The 15611-nt window shown below is 46.7% G+C and overlaps 1 protein-coding gene across 1 annotated transcript; it reads left to right on the top strand.

Moving 5' to 3' along the window:
• Positions 1–2537: 2537 nt before the first annotated feature.
• On the top strand, positions 2538–14118 carry OTUD1 (OTU deubiquitinase 1). The gene is made up of 2 exons (XM_049624699.1): positions 2538–4152; positions 12059–14118. Exon 1 carries the CDS (start codon positions 2618–2620, stop codon positions 4076–4078), a length of 1461 nt encoding a protein of 486 aa, XP_049480656.1. The 5' UTR covers positions 2538–2617; the 3' UTR covers positions 4079–4152; positions 12059–14118.
• Positions 14119–15611: the final 1493 nt, after the last annotated feature.

Genomic DNA, 15611 nt, shown 5'->3' on the forward strand with positions numbered 1-15611 from the left:
TACCCTAATTGCTTTGCTATCACTTGCAAGGAGTAGCCTCCCTAAGGCGGAAAATTCCCATTCCCAAGGCTGGCAATCATTTCTGCTTTGAGTTTCCTGAAGTGTCATTTCCTTCAGGAAGACCTCCCAGATTGAGATACAGAGTGGACACGGATTTCCATAGTGAATACGCGGTCTTGCATAGCCCACCACATCCTCCCACCAATCCCACAAGATAAAAAGGAAAAAAAAAAAAGAAAGCCGTCACATATGTTAAAAATTTTGTATTTTCACATCTTTGTTTTTACCTGTCTGTTCCTAATTTGGTACATTGTTCCTGTGTTGCCCCCAAACCTGTTAAAACACATTCTTGCTTTAGGATTTAAATGGAAGTTTCCTTATCTCCCTCCAGGCTCCTGCTATGCTTAGCTCTGCTAGGCGCATAAAGGGTACTTAGTCAATGTTGAGGGATTTTTTTTTTTTTTTTTTTTTTTTAACTGTCTTGTCTCCTGTTTCAGAACACCAACTACTCGGGCTAAAGGTAGAGCTCAGTGTGAAGTGCTTAATACACAGAGCCACGGACACGCCCACAAAAGCAGTGATGAAATCTAAGTAATCTCTCCCTTTTCTAGTTAGCCATGGGGGCTACAAGCTTTCAAACTAGCCCACCAGCAGTTTTTATTTCCTTCTGCCTGGATTTACCTAACCGGTTGGCATGACCCAAGCAAAGGGCCAACTGCTGGGATCCCGACGGTCCCCAAAGCCTCACCTCCGCCGGCCCCGCCTACCGTGGCAAATTAAAAGCCCTGGCCAGTGCCAGGAGACCGGGATCCCAGTTCTCGTTTCTCCAAACTTTAAAACCTTGGGGACCCACATTCTCCGTTAATTAATTCATTCAGTAAATATTAGCCCCAACTGTGTGCCAGGTACACTGCTAGGTCACCGTAACAGCGACCGCGACAAAATATTTTCATTCATGGAATTTACATTTCAACGGAAGGTTGAGGGAGGGCGGACGCGTACACCGTAGCCCACGGCTATTTCCCCATTTCTTTTTTAAAAAACCTTTTTTAAAGTTTATTTATTTTTGAGAGAGAGCGAGCGAGCAGAGGAGGGGCAGAGAGAGAGAGAGAGGGAGACAGAATTCCAAGCAGGCTTCCAGACTTCAGCACAGAGCCCCATGTGGGGCTTGAACCCATGAACCATGAGATCACGACCTGAGCCCAAACGAGGAGTTGGATGCTTAACCAACTGAGCCCACCCAGGCGCCCCTACTTCCCCCTTTCTTAAAACTACGGAAGAGCTTCCAGGTTCAATTTGAACGTTTAGGGCCTGTTACTTGCACGTGATCAAAGCTCAGCATGCAACAAAAGCTGCCGCTCCTGTAAAGTCAGTCCGCGGTTGATCTAGGAGTATTCTAGCTCTGTTTTACAGAGAGGATACAACTAACAGTTGAGCATAAGTCTTCACTATTCTACACGACCTCGGTATGCATCACGACTCTGACCCACGGTTAGTAGCCGCCTCTATTTGCCAAGGGCCCGAGGTAGTTAGGCATTTGGTATTTCGAAAGGCTGTTTGAAGGGCTTCCTTTCGCCCAAGTTATGCATGTATTTGCCAGTCGACAGGGGGTAGGGGGTGCAGAAAAGTTGCTTTCGGCTAAGCAGGGCAGCAAGGTCCTGGGGAGGACGCGAGGCGTCACGCTACGTTAACATTTTAATCCAAAGAACTGAGTCAAAACGACGGCAGTGGTGCCAGGGCCCTGCAGAGGCCACGCAGGTTTTAGAAGGAGGCGCTCCGTCCTCCATTCCGAGCCTGAAACTTCCTCCGAAACGCACGCTGTGAAAGCATCGTAGCTTCCCTGAGCGGCGCCCATCCCGCCACAATCCGCAGCCGCAGTGCAGGATGGCGCAGCACCGAAACCTGTGGCAGAGCAGGCGAGAGCTGTCACCGCCTCCTCGCCCGCCGCGGCCAGGAACGCCTAGCCCGCGCAGGCCACCCCGGCGCAGCGCTCTCCAGCCCGCGCCCCGCCCGCGCGCGCGCGCGCGCTCCCGTCCCCCGTCCCCCGCCCCAACCAGCGCCGCGGCCACGCCCATGGCGTCCGCCGAACGGGGCGGGGCGCGGGCCGGGGGGGCGGGGCGAGCCCGCGCTGTTGAATGGGGCGCCGCGACGAGCCGCGCATTCCAACGGGCCCACGTGACGCGGCCGCGCGGCCTGAGGTAAACAACCGCGGCCCCGCCTCCCGGCCCCTCCGCGGGCCCTGCACTGCTCCTCGCTGTCGGGACGCGCTCCAGCGGGGCGGGCGGCTTCCTCCGACAGTCCCCAGCGGCCGCCGCGGGCCGGAGCAGCGGCAGGCGGGCGCGGCGCCCCGGGTCTGCGGGCCGAGCGCGCCGGCCGGGGTCGAGCGCGCGTCCCCTCCCCGCCCCCACCGCGCGTTGTGGCGCAGCAGGAATTTGGCGGGGACCCGGGCGCTATTTGCGGCTCTTGACGCGCCGGCGGCCGGTGGCCCTTCGGTCATTTCTATTCTAGGGGCACTGGGTCATCGCGCCGGGCCGGCCCCCTCCCCCGGGCCCGGAGGGTGTGTCCCCCTCACAGGGGCTCGCCGCGCCTATAAGGGGCCCGAGCGGCGGGCAGGGACATGCAGCTCTACAGCAGCGTCTGCACCCACTACCCAGCCGGGGGACCGGGTCCCACGGCCGCAGCGCCCGCTCCTCCCGCCGCCGCCGCCGCCGCCGCCGCCGCCGCCGCCGCCCCCTTCAAGGTCTCGCTGCAGCCCCCGGGCCCCGCCAGCGGCGAGCCAGAGCCCGAGACCGGTGAGTGCCAGCCTGCCGCGGCCGCCGAGCCCCGAGAAGCCGCCGCCGCCCCCGCCGCCAAGATGCCCGCCTTCTCCTCCTGCTTCGAGATGGTGTCCGGGGCCGCCGCCCCCGCCGCGGCCGCCGCCGGCCCGCCCGGCGGGTCCTGCAAGCCGCCGCTGCCGCCGCACTACACGTCCACGGCGCAGATCACGGTGCGGGCCCTGGGCGCCGACCGGCTCCTGCTGCACGGGCCCGAGCCCGGCGCCGCGGCGCCCGCCGCCCAACGCGGCCGCTGCCTCCTGCTGGCCCCGGCGCCCGCCGCCCCGGTGCCGCCGCGCCGGGGCTCCTCGGCCTGGCTGCTGGAGGAGCTGCTGAGGCCCGACTGCCCCGAGCCCGCGGGCCTGGACGCCGCCCGCGAGGGCCCAGACAGAAACTTCCGACTGAGCGAGCACCGCCAGGCCCTGGCCGCCGCCAAGCACCGAGGCCCCGCGCCGCCCCCGGGGAGCCCGGAGCCCAGCCCCGGCCCGTGGGGCGAGGAGCACCCGGCGGACAGGAGCCTCCGGGGCTGGGAGAGGGCGGGCGACCGCAGCGACCCTCCCGCCGCGGACGAGGCACGGCGGCCCGACCCGGAGGCCGAGGCGCCCCCGGCGCGGGGCGGCGAGGCCGCCCAGAGCGGCGGGGCCGAGGCGGTGATCGTCTCCAGGTCGGATCCCAGAGACGAGAAACTGGCCCTGTACCTGGCGGAGGTGGAGAGGCAGGACAAGTACCTGCGACAGAGGAATAAGTACCGCTTCCACATCATTCCCGACGGCAACTGCCTCTACCGGGCGGTCAGCAAGACGGTGTACGGGGACCAGAGCCTGCACCGAGAGCTGAGGGAACAGACGGTGCATTACATCGCCGATCATCTTGACCACTTCAGCCCCCTGATTGAGGGCGACGTGGGGGAGTTCATCATCGCTGCTGCTCAAGACGGGGCGTGGGCCGGGTACCCGGAGCTGCTGGCCATGGGGCAGATGCTGAATGTGAATATACATTTAACTACTGGAGGGAGGTTGGAGAGCCCCACGGTGTCTACCATGATTCACTATTTGGGCCCAGAGGATTCCCTAAGGCCTAGTATTTGGCTCAGTTGGCTCAGTAATGGACATTACGATGCGGTGTTCGATCACTCCTATCCTAACCCAGAGTATGACAGTTGGTGCAAACAGACTCAAGTGCAGAGAAAACGCGATGAGGAACTTGCCAAATCCATGGCCATATCCCTGTCCAAAATGTATATTGAACAAAATGCATGCTCTTGAAGTGGCTGAAAACCCACACCCTGGGAGAATTGCATACGTGATTTGTGTCGGGAGAATTATGAACTCTAATCAGGGTAATAGCACTTTTAAACTTCCTAGTAGATTTACTGTAGGTGTAATGCCTTAATCATTTTTTTGAATGTCTTCTCCTCAGAGCTGAAGGTTGCTGGGCACCTAAATGATGTTTCATGATGGCTTTCGGTGATCCTACTGTCCTACTGCTATTTATAATTTGCTGTATAAAGTTGGCACTACTTAATTTGCAAGCTAGTTTCTCACGGTGTAAATTTGTTCATTCCTGGTCATCTGTTTTCTACACAAATGTATTTTTGCACAACATTTTTAAAAATTGGTGTACCTTCACCTATGACGTGTGTTCCATTTTGACGGCTTTCCAGCATAAATCCAGAGAAGCGCTTTACATGAAGTTTCTTACTTTGAACAGAGTTTTGTGACTTAGTAGTTATTTTATGTTGTTGACTTTGAATTTTACGATTCTTAGATAATTATTTCGAGTGGGTATCGATGCATTCGTGTTACCAGACTGATTGGCCCATTCCATTTTGATGAAAACCAGATTTGTTGTTTTGGAAATCATTATTTTTCTAGAAATGGTAAACCTTTTAAAGAGAAAGACTTAAGGGAAGGTTGTGGGAGTTTTCTTTAAGGGATAGTACCAGCTTACTTGAATGAAAGTCTGATGTTTGCTGATGGGACAGTGACAACTCTTCTTGTACTTTGGTTGGCATTTAGAGTAGTTTGGTGCTCTGAACCGTTTTTATTTATATGTGTCATTTTGTTATAGAAGCCTTTTAACTCTGTGGCAAGATAAGCCTCCTGCTTTGTATAGCTTCTCGGATTCAACTAAGAGATTTGAAAAACTAACAGCATAAATGCCTTGAGTCAACCGTGGCGGTTGTTTTACAGCAGGAGAATACCGTCTTAATATTTTATTCCTTTTAAATTCTCTAAAAAGGCAAAATAGGATTGCCCTGTATTATGTACAAATAAAAATGTCTGTAAACAGATCTTGTATGGTTTGCTGGGTCAAACAATGTTCCCAACCTGAAATCTATCTTATTTCCACTTTAACTACTTTCAGTCCTATTTATTAAGTACTGCAGTTTGTACTTTTTTATTTTGTAACATTTTGTGATTTTTTTGTACAATGCTGTATTTGTACAATAGAGCGATTCTCAGCTGATGGAATGAATGAATAAAATGTGGAATTTTACTTTTGCGATGTCTTTTTGGCCAAGGCCGTTTTTGAATTTCAGAAGTGACACTTGCGGGAGCTTTTTCTTACACGTGTATGGCTTTTTTCCGTATGTAAAGCTGTCACGGAATTCTCAGGGAGGTTTCTTAAGTTCTCACGTGAACAGGGTAGGATAATCATTAGTCATTTCACAGGATAAGTCTTTGAGAAATATAATTTAAAGGTGGAGTAACTCAGGACATTGCTCTCATTATTTCTAATTACAATTCCTGGCAAACTATAGAGGATGGCTACTAAACAGGGAAGTGCAGGTATTGGGTTAGCCAGCACAGTGTCTAAGTATCAGGGTTTTGCCTTTCACTTATTCTCAGCACAGATTCAAATGTTTCAAAGAGTAACCAAAGCAGTGCCCTAATTTTTATCCAGTCTGGCATCTGGAGACCACGGGAATCTATTAAGTTTAAAACGTGTGAATCGGATTTAGTTTACAAGCACACCTGTGTATATATATAATCAGGGTATATTGTTTATTGTAGAATGAAAACAGCTGGTTTGGATGTTTTACTTTACAGTTGATAATGGCATCTGTTCATGTGTCACGTGTCTAGGCACATTTGAGCTTGAGTTCATTGCTTAACCACATTTTTGGAAGAATGCCATGGGTTAGCAGGACAATTTCCTTTAAATGTTAACTAGTGAACTTTTTTAAACGTTAACTAATCACGCATCTCTGCTTTTTTAGGCAAGATAAGGTTTGCCTCATGGCGTCGCTGATTAACTTGGGGAAAAAAATTATTTGAATTACCTAGCTAAATATGGCTCTTTCCTCTTCTCCCCTTTACGTAGACATGTATAAAATTTGGATATGCTTAAAACTTACACATATGAATAGGCTAATTAGGTATAATTTCCTAAAAAGCGTTCTAGAAGCCCATGACTGTTCGGAAGAAACCGATTTTTTCTGGGTTCGGTTTCATTTTTGAATTAGAGTCCCACCTCCTCGATTGAGATTCTCAAAGGTGTGTGTTTAAAAAAAAATGAATGAATCCTAAGATTGTATTGCACGGCAGCACATTTTTTTAGCGGTCTCGCCTACAAGATCTGTCTGTGTCTTTCCCATTGTCTTTCTTTGGCTCGGGTTTGTTTTTGTTTTTGTTTTTGTTTTTTTGAAGAAGTGTCGTGTTGTAACTCCCTTACACTCAGTATTTATTCTCTGCTGTCATCCCAAGTTTATATATTTAGTAGCAGTGCTGTGTCGAGCAGTTGAAGCGGTGGAAATGTGGTGGATGTAATTTACTCTCAGCAGCCAGATTGGTTCATATTCCTTCAGATATTCTCTAAGAAAAGGAAATGCCTTAGGGTTCCTTGAACATCAAAGTTGGTTAGCCTCAGCTTGGGTAAACAGTCTTTATGTTGCCATGTTTTCTCCGTAATTTTTGTATTAAAGAAGAAGATCTTGAGCTAATCTCACTACTTTTTAAAATTTATTTTATGTGTTTTCCCTCTTTCCCTAAAAGGTGAGAAAGTTGAACTCTGAAAGTTAGCTTGGTATTCAGCGTGCCCATATGGAGGAAAAGTATTAGAGAATAAAAATAGGTTTTAAACCTTTGGACCTCTGATAATTTAACATGCAGGTAAACAGACCGGAGACATTCAAGTGTCTGTATCAGATCTGTCATGGTCACGCTCAACGATTGTTACATGAAATCACAAGCCTAGACCTTATTACTCTTTGGAGTGTCTATAACCATCTCAAAGAGGCACCGAGAAACTAGATGGCATTGAATTCCATTTCATTCCCTAAATGTACTAAGTGCACTAGGCACGGACTGTATATTATGTTCCCTGTTGAGTCTCTGCGCTCAAACCTAGTAACTAGCAGAGTAAATGCTCAGTAAGTATTTGTTGAAAGAGTGGATTGAAGGAAAGCGTGAGCTTGGGACAATATTTGGTGGATGGGAAATTAAGTAAAAATGATTGGATTCTACAATTACGGGGCATTACCAGTGACAGAGTAATTCTGAGCTTGTCACTTACAAAAAGGCAGTGAAGTCTTTAATTCTCTAATGGAAAAAGTAGAGTTTGAAACCCAAAGATCAGAATTTGATGTGATCTCTGTGTCATCTTGCAAACATCTTGAGAGCTAAACTAAGGAAAATTATTTAAAAATAGAACTTCCATTCATCTGAAGTGATTTTGAAAGTGTTGCCTCAGCCCAGGGGCCTTGCTCTGACTTGCTTTCGGGGTTGCACGCATCTCGAGTCCAGTCTGTGCCATTTCCTAGTTCTGTTCTGTTTTCTTTCTATAGCCTGGTTCGGAAGGAAACGTTGGACAGATTTCAGGCATGTTTTAGGATTGTTGTGTTCAATAGCACCGGCCTCAGCCTTACACCATTGGTCAACGGGGCCTGGGCAAGCAGATCTATTGGGGGAAAAGAATCGGTGTATTTCCTCCCACTGTAAATTAGGTCAGTGACTATTCTATGAGTAGAGGTCAGAGAGAGAGAGAGTTCACTGTCATCAGATTACTAGTAGTAAAATCCTATCTAGCCTGGTTTTCACAAGTGAATTTTCTAATGGAGCGGTCTATTAAGGTCTAGAATTGAAAACAAAACTGCTTTCGATAAAATTCTTTTAAGAAGCAATCTGTGGTGCACTAATTTGCCTTTGTGAAATAATAACGTAGTTTGATCTTCCTTGAATGGCTGAGTGCTTTCATGGTGGCATGGGTATGTGGACGTGAAGCCACGGCAGGCTGCTGGAGGTCGGACAAGTCCCCTTGTACTTTAAAGGATCTCAGAGTGCTCGCACTTTTGTCTTTGTGGTTTATACTTTCCTGTCTCCTCCCTCAAACCCGGTTCCCCATCCTGATTTCCTATGTTGAATTAAAGACACCCAATAAGCAGGCTTATCAGAATTGACTCTAGGATAATAGGAAATGGGTTTCTAATCTGAGACTAGGATGTTCTGTTATGAGTAATGTGCTCAGCTTTAGTTTTGGGGCAACGAGAGAGGTTTTTTTGCTTATATTTTTGTCTTCTTTTTATTTGTTTTTTTTAGAGAGAGAGAGAGAGAGAGAGAGAGTGGGGGGAGGGGGAGAGGGACAGAAGGGGAGGTGGGGGAGAGAATCTTAGAGACAGAGAGAGGGGAGGGGCAGAGAGAGAAAGGGAGAGAAAGAATCCTAAGCGGGCTCTGCATTGTCAGTGCAGAGTCCAACGCGGGGCTTGAGCCCGTGAACCGTGAGATCATGACCTGAGCTGAAACCAAGAGTTGGACGCTTAATCTACCAGCTACCCAGGCGCCCTGAGGGAGAGAGAATCTTAAGCAGGCTCCATGTTTTTTTTTTTTTAATTTTTTTTAACGTTTATTTATTTTTGGGACAGAGAGAGACAGAGCATGAACGGGGGAGGGGTAGAGAGAGAGAGGGAGACACAGAATCGGAAGCAGGCTCCAGGCTCTGAGCCATCAGCACAGAGCCCGACGCGGGGCTCCAACTCACGAACCGCGAGATCATGACCTGAGCCGAAGTCGGACGCTCAACCGACTGAGCCACCCAGGTGCCCCTAGCAGGCTCCATGTTTAACTGGAGCCCAATGCGGGGCTCAATCTCACAACCCTGGGATCATGACCTGAGCCAAAATCAAGAGTCGGATGTTCAACAGACTGAGCCACCCAGGCACGCCCGTCTTCTTTTGTGCATGCTGTGGGTAGTATCCTGGAAATGCTGAATTTTCTGATTAAGGGACCCCGGAATGTATGTAGTGCCATATTCAAACAAAACAAAACAAGACAACTTGAGGCTAACTATCTTAGTCCTCAAAGCTGCAATTGATTTGTCATTGCCTGGTTGATACTTTGCTTCCTCTCTGCCACATGTAATCCTTTTTGTGTACCTGTCATTGTCTTCCTTTTGCTTTTTGTATTTAGTGTTCCAGTTCACCACGTTGTGCTGATTATGAAGTAATTCAAATTTCAGTTCTGTATTAAAGACTCCAAAGTACAGTACACATAGATAGGTCTAGTACAAATATGACTATTGTCTTTGGAACGGCCTCTCCCTAATACTCCTTTAATGAGCGTGCATTATGTCTACACTGGGTAAATAAGTGAGTCTTCCTCATCCTGGCCTTCCCTTTTCTTTGAAGGATTTTTCCCTTATATTGATTAGAATGGTTGCATAGGCACTCTGCAATTAACCTGAATAGAACTCAGGCAACGACAATTGGAAAAACTCCCAATGGGATTTGTGCGTTTTATATTCGACAGCAGTTAGAGAAAACCTCCCCCCACCCCAAGAATTTTATATTTTGAACCGGAATTTTTAGCAAATATCGACGTCAAGTAGATTGAGAGTAGGTAGAGAGGTAGCCTCAGTGATGTACGCTCGAAGTGATGATTGAGAACAAATGTTCCACTTAGATTAGAAGTTCTCTCAATAATTTTAACCGCGGACTGTGTGGTTGTATTTCGTAGCCTATCACAGTGCAAAAGGGCGGTGTGCAAAGTAGGTAATTGTGAAGGAAATTTAAACCAATGGGTCATGTAAAGCCTGTGCAGCCAATTTGTAAAATAAACTCAAATAAAGCTTTCGGTTCTAATGACAAACAGGAAACATTCACACCTTTTGTCTCTTACGGTGAAATTTGAACCGTACTGATGATAGAATAGGACGGAAGAAGCGGAAGAACACCGTGAAGAAATTCTCAGCCGTCGCTTCACCGCCTTGGTCATCTTGCCCGAAAGTGCCAGACCTGGGGGTGGGGAGGGGCGTTAACAATTACATTTTTTTTTTAACTTTACCTCTAAACAATACTCCTATCTCAATAAACAGTAGATGTCTGAAGCAGAAACCTCAAACACGACTTATCCTACAGGGCTTTAGGACGGAATTAGAAGAGCGATTTAAGACGTATGTTACACTTTTTTTTTTTTAAAAGTTTATTTATTTATTTTGAGAGAGAGAGCATGAGCAGGGGAGGAGGAGAGAGGGGGAGAAAGAGAGGGAATCCCGAGCAGGTTCTGCACTGTCAGCCTAGGGCTGGAACACAGGAGCCACGAGACCACCACCCGAGCGGAAGTCAAGGGTCAGACCCTCAACTGACTGAGCCACCCAGGCGCCCCAACACTTTTCAATATAAAGTAGTTTTCACGGACAGATTTTTCATTACCTTCCCATATTGTTGATGGTGGCTGTTGGCAGAAGTCAGTACTGCTCAGAATTGAGGCAATTTGCAGAGAGATGGCTAGACTAGTTTAGAAAGCGACAGGAACCTACAGAAATAGACAGTGTGATTTTAATAGTTAAGATAGTTAAGCGAAGCCTGTAACAGAGAGAAATTTGTTTCTCTTTCGCTTAACTGTTCCAAAGGGAGCAGTCCAGGCCGGCTGTGCTCCGTAGAGGACACATTCCCCAGGACACGGTCACGATGTGCAACATCCACGCTGGGCCACCACCGTGTCTGGATCGTAGCTCAGAGAAACAGCGAAGGTAACACCCTTCGCTTCTGCTCTTGTCTGTTGGCCCGAATTTCGTCATATGGCCTTATCTAACTGGCAAATACCATCCAGACTGTTCCCAAGAGGAAGGGTAAATGGGTTTTGGCAGAAAAATAGCAATCTTTTCCAAATCTTTTTTTGACAGGAATGGTTTAGGGTTACAATATCTTTAGGAAGAAAATTATAATAAGGCAGTATCTGGGAATAAAATATGCATGAACTTGCTTCACCGAATTAATGGTGGCTGCCACGGAGGGCTCCTTATCAGCTCTCCCACAATGTGTTTGCCACCGGTTAAATATATACGTGTGCAAAGCCTTCCTTGTTTTAAGAAGGCTGCTATTTTTCTATTTCCCTTCCATTCTTAATTGTTTTTTAGGATGTCGGAAATATCTTGAAAATCTGGCCTTCAACACACGTCCTGGGTCTCTTCAGAGAGAACAATATATAAAACTTTTCCCTCTTATGTTTTCATAGATCTTGCTTCTCCGGGAGATTGCTGGTTTTACTTCTCTCCCTTTCTCTACTTTCTAGTTCTTTTTTATTTATAATTCCTGCCTGGTTGTCCTTTAGAATAGTTTTCTGCGCTTAAAATAAGGTGATCTTTACTAATTTTTACTAATTTACTAGCTTTACTAATTTGCTCAGTCTTTAAAAGAAAACGTCTAAACCACACCTAAAGAAGGGGGAAGAACTCACACCATTAGTGGGTACTTAGTGGATTAGAGGCTCCATAGAAGTGTCATATTTAAAATGTAAGGATGAAGCTTACCCTCTTGTAATTCTTAATCACTTTCTTAAGGTTAATAAGAATCATCATAAATGGGTCAGAGCCGCCAGCAGGAAGCATAACCCATCCCAAGAGATGATCACGAACGTTCTTGTTGAGATGGGCGGTTGTCCGGCTGAGTCAGGAGAGCTGTACTATAAGCAAAGCCTTGTGAGGGGTTCATCAAAAGTAATTGACGTGTGGGCGCCTGGGTGGCTCCGCTGGTTAAGAGTCTGACTTTGGCTCCGGTCACGATCTCCCAGTTCGTGGGTTCAGGCCCCGCACGAGGCGCTATGCCGACAGCTCGGAACCAGGAGACTGCGTCACGTTCTGTGTGTCTCTCTCTGCCCCTCCTCTGCTTCGTACTTGTGCATGCGCTCTCTCTGTCCAAAATAAATAAATAAATAAATAAATAAATAAGTAACTGATGTAAAGAAAGCCATAACTGATGCAAGTATCTGTATCCGAATTATCTAGCTGCCTGTCTATCTTGCTCGCAGGAACGTATTGTCCCAAGAGGAGGATAGTGCTCTGTGTGATGTCTAGAGAACAAAGAACCAAGGAAGAATGTTGGTCAATGTGTCTCTGTCCATCTAGGCGAGAAGGTGTCCTGGGCAAGCCACAGTAATATGCTGAATAGATGAGAGAAATAAAGGAAAACACTTCTTGGAGCGTTTGGTCCCATTGATTTCACAATCGTAAGTTAAATTCGGTGCTTTACCTGCTTTCCTCATGGACCCCTCGGGATAATCGCACACAGTAGGTGCTATATTGCTGCTACATGCAAGTGAGGGAGGGGCGAGGTAAGTGCCTGACATGCCTTCCGCCTTACCTGAGTTTTTCAAAGTATGGAGGGAATATCAGGTTTTTAAAAATGGCATTTTTCACATATTTGCCACCTTTCCCTCTCACAATACTTCCTGAAAAATGACGGGGAAAAAAAAAATCACAATCCTACAAGGACAAAGAAAATGGAAAAGGAGATGACGCTAATCAAACCAAGTGTGGAAACTGGAAAGAGGGGTGGCAAATAGTTTAGATCAGAGAACCGAAAACCTTATCGGACTCAGGGAAGGTCCAGAAGCAGCCGCGCTCTGCGGAATCCCAGAAGAGCAAAGAATTGGAGGCACTGGTTACCCCTGCTGATGGCGGTGCAGGTGGGGGCTGAAAACAGCGGATGTGGAGCCACTGCCTGCACTCCGATCTGAGAATACTGGCTGCTCAGGCTTCGCCTCTCCCTGCCTGCCACACCCAACCCGAGGCGGATTTCTTTTGGGGAAAATAGACTAGATCAGGAGAAAAGACCTCCAGGACTCTCAGTTGGGATCCTCAGGAAAGCAGGCACGCAGAGGGAAGCCACACTGTACACATATTCCAAACAGCTTCCGTCTCAGAAAGACCAATGCCATAGATCGCCGGGCATTTAATATCGCCTCTAACATAAACGCGAGACCCCAATAATTGACGGAGGAGCAGTGGATGAGAAGGAAAGAGAAAGGGAAGGATGCAGTGAACAGGAGAAAATCGAAAAGGAGAAAAAAAGTGAGTGAATCTCTAATTGATCTCTTCCGAGAAATAAGATAAGATCTTGGATCCTGGAGAACAGAGTGCTGCTATTTTTAAAAAGAACTCTTGTAAATTAAAAATAGCATAGCTGATGTTAAATATTCAGTAGAAGTTTGGAAGATAAAGTGGAGGAAATCTCTCAGAAAGTGGTACAAGGAGACATGGAATGAAAAATAGAGACCCGATAAGAAAATGAGGAAACTAATCTACGAAGCCCAATATTTGACTAATAGGTATTCCAGAGATAGAACGAAGACAATGGTTGAGAAAGAAAGGTTATACCAATGATTTCCCAGAGCTCAAGGATAGCAACCTCTAGGTTGTAAGGTCCCACAGGATGTCCACAGTGTCATCATGGACGGCCATATACGTTGTGTCTGTGAATGTTATGGGAATAGTGTTCCCCAGAGTGGTGCAGTGCACAACATTTACAACTGTGTGTGGCAGCCCAATGAATGCAACCCATGCCATGTTATTTTGAATAGCTATTTCAAAGTATTCAGTATTAAAAAAAATAGCCTCATTGCTTTCGAGGAGAAAACGAAGTCATTTCTCAACAGAAGAACTCAACAGATTCTCAACTAAGACTTCTCAACAGAAACATAACCAGGAGACCATCGAACGATGCTTTGCAAATTCGGAAGGAAAATGATTTCGAAGCTATAATTCTATACCCAGCCAAATCAGCATTCTTAATTGTAAACAGCAGAATCTATACGGTTGATGTAAGCAGATATGGAGTTTATTGACGTTACATTGCTTGGGTTGTTTATGGGCTTTTCTGGTAAGCAAGAGAATGCAGGCTTGCACACCATGTTGCCAGGACTCACACCCAAAGACTATCGTGGGGACTGTACCTGAGAAAACATCCACACTACCACACTTCTCCAGATACCACAGCTTGCAGCAATGATGAGTCAGCTCTGTATCGAGCCATCCCTTCCCCACATAGTAGATCACCGTCTCCATAATCTACCACAAAATAAAAAAATAAAAAAGGAAACAGCCACTTTCTCATGTTTCTTACTTTTTTTTTTTTTTTAAGTTTATTGATTTATTTTGAGACAGAGAGTGTGTGGGGAAGGGCAGAGAGAGAATCCCAAGCAGGCCCCGGGCTGTCAGTGCAGAGCCCTACGCTGGGCTCGATCTCATGAACCGTGAGATCATGAACCGAGCCGACCTCAGAGGTCGACTGAGTAACTGCCGAGCCACCCAGGAGCCTCTCACACTGCTGACTTCGGAACCGAAGTCTTACCCATGTACGTGTCATTGGAAGAATTTAGGCTACATATTTCCCTCCCCAACCCCAGCAGCCAAAGGGCACATTCTAGATGTTATCTTGGAAAAGTGAGACCCGAGACGTGGGAGATTTACCAAGGGAAAGGTGACCAAGAGATCTCGGGTAGCGCGGAAACGAAACAGTATTTACTGGGCCAGCCAAACTATTAAGAATGAGAGTGGCATAAACATATTTTCAGACACTGAAGTCTCAAAAAAGGTACCACTTCCTTAGCCTTTCTCAGAAATCTACTGGCAAGAGTCCTGCCTACACGAGGGTGCCAACCAAGGGAAATTAAGACACGGGATCTAGGAAACAGGTCTCCATCTCACCTGAAATAAAAGGAAGCCACATACTGGTTGGTGGTAGAAGGAATGTCCAAGTTGGCATCTGGGCTGTGGGTCTAAAGAGAGGCTGGCACAGGACAGCTCGGGGCTTCTGGCCACTGAGGGCTGGATGAGTGTTGTCAGGGGAGCTGACAACGGTTTGGGGACAGATCAGTGGCAAAAACAGAGAAAACCAAGCAAATAGAAGAAAAAGGGACGATCGTTACTTTTAGGGAGAAGAAAAAAGTTGTATAAGAAAAGGAAATCTAACCAAAAGACCAAATGTTTGTACTCAGTTATGAAAGATCACTGCATAACATAAAATGCACAGCCTGGATATCGGGTTCGCAAAAAATGAAGTAAATAACTGAGAAGATAAGGGAGGGGAAGTGCCTATATATATACGTATATAGATGCACATATATATATATATATATATATGCACACATATGTATATATACAAACACACACACACACATATATATATAATGTCGCAGAGTTAAAATCTTATCTTCCATAATAGAAAATATATACTATCTTAAAAGTAAAAACCAAGAAGTTTAAAAATATTTTTAGTAAATATAACTATATTATATATTTATATGAGCATAAATTACATTTGTATTAGTAATTCACATAATAATGTCAACACATTATTTTTAATTATGGAGGCATACGCCAGAATAAAGATTAAAGGAGTGGAACCAGCTGCCTCTGGGGGGTGGGAAGGTTGTGGCAGGAGACTATTGTTTTTCATTTAAATTTTGTTAAATTTTTAAAAATCTTAAGTAGGCTCCACACCCAATGTGGGGCTTGAACTCATGACCCTGAGATGAAGAGTCACGCGCTCTGCTCACAGAGCCAGACAGGCACCCCCTGTTT

The sequence above is a fragment of the Panthera uncia genome, chromosome B4 (assembly GCF_023721935.1).
Source record: "Panthera uncia isolate 11264 chromosome B4, Puncia_PCG_1.0, whole genome shotgun sequence".
Classification (NCBI taxonomy): domain Eukaryota; kingdom Metazoa; phylum Chordata; class Mammalia; order Carnivora; family Felidae; genus Panthera; species Panthera uncia.

Bases quoted from the DNA above. Each gene is read 5' to 3' on its own strand.
- OTUD1 (XM_049624699.1), top strand. From the start codon at position 2,618: ATGCAGCTCTACAGCAGCGTCTGCACCCACTACCCAGCCGGGGGACCG.